Source organism: Brachycentrus maculatus, unplaced genomic scaffold (genome assembly GCF_059751285.1).
Source record: "Brachycentrus maculatus isolate JH-2025_06_01 unplaced genomic scaffold, ASM5975128v1 h1tg002286l, whole genome shotgun sequence".
Classification (NCBI taxonomy): Eukaryota; Metazoa; Arthropoda; class Insecta; order Trichoptera; family Brachycentridae; genus Brachycentrus; species Brachycentrus maculatus.
The window spans coordinates 19274-27290 of NW_028282778.1; the positions used below are offsets into that span (position 1 = coordinate 19274).

Sequence of the window (8017 nt, forward strand, 5' to 3'; positions counted from 1 at the left end):
AGCTCATGACTAGCATCATCTACTGTGTCACTGACCCCAAGAGGCTGGAGGAAAGAATGGAAATGGCAATCAGATGGATGATTGAGAGAAATTAGGATGCCTTGGAGTGGCTGCAAGAGTCCAAATCGGAGAGAAACATTTGATTATATTTTTCTTTCGTACTGCTTTTCACATTCATTATCTATTTATACCTTGCTAAAATGATTTTGAACCGAACTTTTTGAAATTAACAGCAGGTCGAGCAGCAGCCATATCGCTGGTTGGAATACCAATATGCGCAACAGCATTGCCGACTTGTATATTCATCGAACCGATTGTAATAACAACTAAAATTAGTTATGAGCAAATCATTGTGGCATCATCCGTTTTTCTGGAGGTGGTTGTTATAGACGAGGTTATGGTTTTAGGGGGCACTCATTTTCTATAGGTTGTTTTTCATTTTCTGTTCGGTCAGCTCGTGCTCGGGATAGGTCTTTTTGTATCTGTCAACAATATTCTTATCAATTAAGTGAACCCCAGGCAGTTGGTTCCCCAGAGTGAGCCATCCAGGCATGCAGTTTTGTGGGCGGCCAAACAGCTCGATCTTTTTGCCGCCTGGATGCAATCTCTCCAACAGCCCGTAAATCTAATCTGGCTTTCTGCTGGTTTATCGGACTTGCGAGACGATGACATCGCAATCTATTTTCTCCTTGAGGGTCGGGCTTCCTTTAATGCCGACCAAGCAGTGCTATTTGGAGTGGTTCAACCAGTGCCCGGTCTTCCCAGTAATAATCAAGCGTTGAATTTGATTGGTTTTGATCCAAACAAGCTCATCGACTTGCTTGTATCCCCACTTTTAAAGGCAGTCCCTTCCAAGCTACATGGCGCGCCCAGTGACCCATAAGAAAATAACTCCATTGTCCTGTAGTAAATCAACCCTTAAATTGAGCATTTCTTTGTCCTTCATCGTCCCGTATGGCAGCGTCATGTGTATGTCCCATGGAGGGTCGGCCATCACGACATCAAACTTCCCAAGAACGGTAAAATCAAATGTCCTCATATCACAGTTTATCCATTCGCTCTGAGATAGCGATTTAATTGCCAGGGAGTTGATGGATTTCTTTTAAGGACCCACCTAATCCTCAGGGGCATAGTGGATATGCTTGCAATCCTGGTTATGACAGGCATTTAAATGCGGACAATTGCCCATTGTCTAATCTGTGTTGGCGTTAATGATGGTCCTGAAATGTCGTTTGGTACATTAAATGCCGTTGACTGCGATGCATTTGTCTCTCGTGCAGTGGTTGCATAAATCTTCGCTGCCTTTACTCCTGAACTCTTCCATTTTGCTGATTTCATCGAAGGATATATGCTCATTATACTATAGGCTATGATAAATCCTTACTAAATCAGAAATGTTATTTTTTTTGCCGAATATCGACTCCCCACTCATTGCATCTTTGAGCTTCAGTTGCCTTTACTTCTACTATTCAGTGAACATGGCCCGCTGCTGCTTGAATGTGATGGGGTCGGGAGGAGGAGTGACTGGCCTGTCATGATAATACTGCTCTGCGAGTTTGGCGAACGCTTTCTGATCTATCTTCTCAACAAACATCACCACCTTCGTCCCCAGGGCACACGGCATCGCTTTGATAATGTTCCTGAATTGAGCGAAATGTACATTTTAGACAGTTCAGTAATAATTTTGCCAAGATCCAGCTCATTCATGTAGATCTCACTGTTTTGAATTGTCTGATAGAAGCTCTTGATTTTCTTCATGATGTTCTCATGGTGCAGAGGAAACATAAAGATTCCGTATGTGCAATATTCTAAGAACAGAGCTCGCAGATGCTATTGAGTATAAGGAGGGATTTGATGCTATTCATAATGCAGTTTTGCTTTGGGTATTAAAATCAATTCGCGCTCTTTTTCCCGTATTTTTATCTTTTTTCGCTACTTTTTTGAACTCATTTGCGCAATCTCCACAATTATAAAATAGAAATATATATTATGCAAAATTCTCATACATGATATACATGATATGCATTCTTGTACATACAGACTGCCTAAAATGCATGCTAAATATTTAAATCGTAAATAAATTTCATTACGGCAACAAATCGCTATCAGTGAAATATATTTCATCGCTCGATTCATCAACGACGCGATTGGCTTTTGCTCCCGAGTTCGAATCTTTTTTAATCTTGGAGACTACGCACCCAAACACAAGGTCAATAATGAATCCTATCACGCCTATCATCAGACTCAGCAACTCTCCCACTTTGCCAAAGACAGACTACTTCGTCCAAGCAATATATCCCCCTGAGCCGCCCATGATCCTGACGAGTATTCCAGCAACAAATATGAGCAAAATGATTGCCTTTACTGCCTTATGGGTGGGCTGAAGGGGGCGGGCAATAAAGAAGATTGTGAGAAAGTAAGTATAGGCTAACCCCACGTAAATCCAAATGTATCGAATGTTGAATGAAAAATACCATTTTTTCATGAGAAACTCGACGGCTGTGAGTGTGGCCTTCCCCAAGCAGGGTTCCAGAGTCATATGAAACAAAGAGCCGTACAATAAGTATATTTGGGAAATCTGAGTAGCCAAACACAGGTTCAAGAACACCCAGTTCCACAAAGCCTCAAAGTTATTCTCGTCGAAGTTAGAAATGAAATACATTTTCGGAAAGTCCATTTTGCTGGTCACCAGGCAAAACAGTATTAAATTGGCAATAGCCAGCAAAATGCCTATAACTTGGTAAGCTGTAAATTCTGAGCTATTGATGACTTCTAAAACGTTAGAGTCTGTACTGTAGTTATTGAGCACACACTTATACTAATCTCTGAGTGTATCCAGTGTCGCATTATTGAATAGTTCGTAGGTTTTGCTCGCTGTCTTCGTCACTAAAGTGTAGTTGACCGAAGGAGTGCTGTCTTTTTCGAAGACTCTCAAATGAACAACTTAGGTTTCATAAAGCGAATGCTCAGTAATCAGCTGTCCGTTGATCAGAAAAAAATTAAAATAGAAGAGGAAGAGAAGAAAAATAAGACCAAATAAAATTTTCAAGCCAACCCGAATCGATTTCGTCCAATGCTTCTCAAGAGGGAGAAACAATAAGAGTCTTTCACTGAGAGACTCTCCAAATCTTTTGCTGGGCTATTTTTTTTATTTTTACAATCTTTTCTTTATCTATGAAATCTGCATCTTCCTTTTTTTGGGAGGGCTTTCAACGGGCCTGATGATTTGCTAGATTTGTTCCTCTTCCTCCTCAAACAGTTCGATGTTGTCAACGGGCCTGATGATTTGCTAAATTTGTTCCTCTTCCTCCTCGAGCAGTTCGATGTTGCTAACATTTGTCGTCTTTTGTAGCACATTCACCCGCTTCTTTTGGTCTTAGGTCAAACAGTTTTAGTAGAAAGCAGTCTCCTCGAGTGATTTTTTATGCCTGCTCGGTATAATGACCTTCTTGTTTTTGTCGAAGCTGGGCATGCTGTTATTCTCGAGCCAGTACTTCAAGCAGGCAACCGACCATGAGTCTGCATTGACACTTTACTTTCCTTATTTGATTTCAGGCGCGATCGTGTTAACGATGTTCTTGGACTGGTTCAGCTTCTCGAGATACTCCTTTGTCATGAAGGGCGGGTAACTAATATAAAACTGTCCTTTCCGGATGAAGATTGTATCAGACGATATATAGTTGTGGCTTTTTCCTAATGCCTTTAGCTTCTCCATGAGTTCTTTGATGAATTTGGCCTGATGGGTTTTATCAAAAATTGCACCGCCGTTGTCCTGATAGTTCTTCAAAGAGCCTTGGTTGTCATATGTAGAGACTATCGATAGGCAGGCCTTGTTGATTTATATAATCTCATAAATTTGTCCAACGCCCACCATTTATTTAATAGACAGATAATCTTTTAGGGTTTCACTTTTGTATGTCTTGAGTAGGTTCGACTTGCCCCGAATAATATCAATTTTGACGAGCTGCTTTTTCTGAGGTCGTACGGCGATCATAATAGTCTGCTATTTGGAGCTGTATCGTATGAAAATGGGGTAGTATTAGTTTGACGACAGTACTTTTGTGCGCATTTCTTCATTGAGAAGCAATTCAGGTTAGCTGAACAGTTTAGTTATTTATTCGATAATCTTCGAACAACTGGCGCGCTGAGCAGGCGTTGCATGAGTCATCTATGCTATTAATTGCTTGGCATGCGAATTTATTGAAATTGGGAAAGTCTAGTTGTCGTTTTTGGGAAACTTGACACCCTGGCTCACACTTTCGAACTCTTCATCCAGATTATTTCCCTTGAAAGGCACACTCGAAAAGAGTAGCTTGTAGGCAAGGACCCCCAAAGAAAATATGTCATTTTATTTAGTCTTTATCCCTTTCTTTTCTTACGGAGACAGATAAATGGTTTTTGGGTATAGACATTTGAAGGTGAGCTTCGGAGTGCCACTATGGCTGAACTCGACGTTTTCCATATTGATAAAGCGATGTATCTTATTCGCCTCATGAATTACATGGAGACCCTCAACTAGACTTTTCACTATTTTCATGGTCAACTCGAAGTCAAAAGTGTTCTAATTTTTTTAATAGTCATAAAGGCAACCCCCTTCGCACCACTCCAGCACAACATGCAGAGTCTTGGATGATTAGTTTAGGATAACTTAGTATATTGTGGCCAAGTTGGGATGTTTGATCAATTGAAGTTACTTCAGTCTTTTGTGTTTGATGACCATACGCTCGTAGAGAGGCTACTTGAACTACGAAACAAGCACATTATGCTTTGTTACGATGTCGAATCCTTTGAAATACGCATTGAAAGTACCACGTTAGTTATAGGGTTTACTAAGGAAAGACTTGTCATCATATGTGTAGCGATCCATTATATGTAGTAGTTAATATATAATTTGAAATTAGATGACACTTGCTGCCACTCTTTCATGGCTTTTAAGTTATAAATGACTAATATGATAAAGTACAGTACAGATGATATAGTGCAGATGCGAGAAGATGATTGTTGTCAATGTGGCGTTACTATTGATAAGGATAATATCAAAATTTGGGCAGTCCTTCAGCCTTTCGAAATTCCTCTATAAGCTTCTTTGATTTCTCGATCTCCATTTTGATTCTGTTGATGGATCCATCTTTAATGCTTGCTTTGCTGTCTGATTCTTTTGAATTGAAGCTCTCTCGCCCGTAATCCCTCATCTTCTCCATCGTACCCATCTTGTTCATTTGATCTGCTTTACCAAGGCCCTTGTGTATATACATGCCTGATCTGTCGTTATACCCGACCTAGGAATGCATTATCATTCTCTTGGTTTCTGAAGATAGGTTTCGGTTTTCGAGCTCACTCACTGTAGGGTAGAACTTATTTACCACCGGTTCGTTTTGTCTTTTCGCAGTCCTTTGCTGATACTAATCCTTCACTTGAGCTTGCTTTGATTCGTCCTTGTAGTATGTCTACTTTTGCTCATGATGAAGTGCATCTTTGTAGGATGCTGGCTAATATACATTTTTTTATCTTTTAGGGATCTGCTGGTAAGCATCTCTTTCGTAAGGGTTGCTATTCATGAACTTCGATGGCGGTTCCATTCTCTTGTCCTTGGAGGGTTGGCTCAGGTTCGTAATTTATTTAAAGCTGGTGTCTTCGTGCTGAAAGTATTTGCCGTTTTGATAAGATTAGGGCTCGTTATACTGCTCACGAGACTTATGCATTACTTATTCCTCTTTCCGGTTTCGACTTCGGTCATAGTATCGGTCACAATCGGGATCTCTTCTTTGATCCGTTAGATATACATGCTCATATTTCGATTTCTGTTTTGGAGGTGTCCGCTATTTCTTTATAGCATATGACATTTCTTCGGTTTAATCGTAGCCAATGTGCTACTTTTTGTACGAGCTCTCGCTGCTGTTCTGAAGGTAGACGGAGTTCTTGTGACCTCCTCGAGGTACAGGCTCCAGATTGTACTCGTCATAAAGATCATTGTAATGCTTCATGTAGACATTGTTATTTTTTTTTGTAAATATTTTGGAGTCGCTGCTGACAAACTACTGGTGCTGTTCATCAGTCCCTTCCTGCTATCTGTCTACCGAGTCCTCTGCAGTCTAAACTGCCCTGCTCTTGACCCCACACAGCTTTGATTTTGAAGCATTCGAGGCCAATGAATGGCATGAGACATAGCTCGTCAAAGTTGAGTTTTCTGGTGTGAACTCCCGGTTGATCCAAATCGCGATGTTTTTCATGAGCATTCTCTCCGAGTAATCATAGTCGATCATATTGGCAATAATCCTCGCAATTTTGGCATCGTAGTGGTCCTCAACAAGCTCCAGCCTCTCTGTGATCACATTACTAAAAACATCGTAGGTGGCGTCGTCGAAGCATTATGAGGATGGCAACATTGTACATGTCTCTAAGAGTATCATGCCCAGCACGAAGACATTCGATTTATGCAGAATCTATTCATCCTCGATTTCTCTCTGCTTGTACCTCAGAGCAATGATCATTTCTGGGGATAAACACATGAAATCTTCAGCTTCCTTCTCGCTTTGCACTTAGCTGCCTATGCGCCCATTCCTGGCCCATGCACGATCGAACATGGACTCTGATATCAGTTAATTCGGAAGCAGTTTGAACTGCCCCGAGCTATAGTATACATTGTAAGGAGAGAGATCTTTGTATGGGACTGACAGATGCTCAAAATGCGCGAGGGTATATACCACATTTTCAATTAGTTTTTTAATATCCTCATAAGGGAACAGCCTATTCGTGTAGAATCTCGCTTCAAGAAGATCTTGCAAGGTCGTTTGAGCATTCTATATGAACAAAGGCTGCCCTCCTGAATCTATCTCGACGCAGTTAGGGAAGGGCGTCGACCTGAGCTTCAATACTCCTTCGTGTTCGATTTTCTGCTGCGAAGGGTTGTGTATGGGCTTGATGAACTCGCGAGCTGAATGAGGTTCGGGCATGGATTAATCTTGTCCCATTCTAACGTATTATTTTAATATTAATTAAATTCAGTGAGGAGTTTGTCATACAAATAAAGAGAATTTTGAACATTAGGGCCAATTCATTCATCGAAGGATGAAGCAGTCACCTTAAATTCCGAATAAACGTTCATATATACGAACTATTGCCGAAGTTGAATAAAAAATGTGCATAAATCAGCTCTTTTATTCAACGAATAGAACTTTTAAATATTTTGGAGTCACCCGCTCTTTCGCTTTCACTTTTTCTCTGCGCATCCATGTTCGTGGACTTTAATAGAAAATCAATTGCATAACTGATTACTTAATTTTATTTTTTCTCATGCTTTATGATGCTCTGCGGATGCCGATGCCCTATGCGTTCAAAGCATTGCTGACACAAGTCATAATCATCTGAACATTAGGAGTGCGTGCAGTGATACCGGATTGCAACAATTGGAGAAATTAAGCAGTAATTGCATTAGAATCCAATGTGCTGGTTTGCTCGATTTCGAAGGTTATCGGCTACTAAGTCAATAGGGATTGAGCTTCGAGATAATTTGTCTGTCCTATTTTCCATGCGTGACATCCTTGTTGAAGAGCGATAGCCCACTTCCGAGGAAGAGTATGTTTGTAAGGACTTATTTAATTCAGTGCACAATCTTTTAGGAGAGTGTCTTTTAAGATCGAGCTTAAACTCGATCATGTATTCCAAGAATTTCACAAGATTGCTTTAGCCTTTTATTTTTTGATCCTGCGTAATGGAAAGGCACTTGAGCAGATGATATGGAAATTCGGAGCAATCACAATCGAGTTTCTCATTTTTTAGGGAATTTTTAATATTATTTTTAATAAATACTCCCACCGGCGATGCTTTCATCGAGGGCTCAGAGTTTCCCATACTCGAATCTTGGTTGCTCGCTCTCATCATTCCTGCGAATTGGGATGATGCACTCTTCTAGCCGGTTCTGATGCCATAGCTCGTATAGAATGCTGAAACGTGCTCGGTATTACTGGTCTCAGATGTCTTCTTGAGGCATATTCTATGGAGAGATTGCTGAGACTTC

General features: G+C 40.6%; 1 protein-coding gene across 1 annotated transcript; it reads right to left on the minus strand.

Moving 5' to 3' along the window:
• Positions 1-358: 358 nt before the first annotated feature.
• Positions 359-1324, minus strand: LOC148298266 (N(6)-adenosine-methyltransferase subunit METTL3-like). The gene is given in 1 exon segment (XM_088277004.1): positions 359-1324. A coding segment is annotated over 1 exon segment (966 nt).
• Between the last annotated feature and the right edge of the window lie 6693 nt (positions 1325-8017).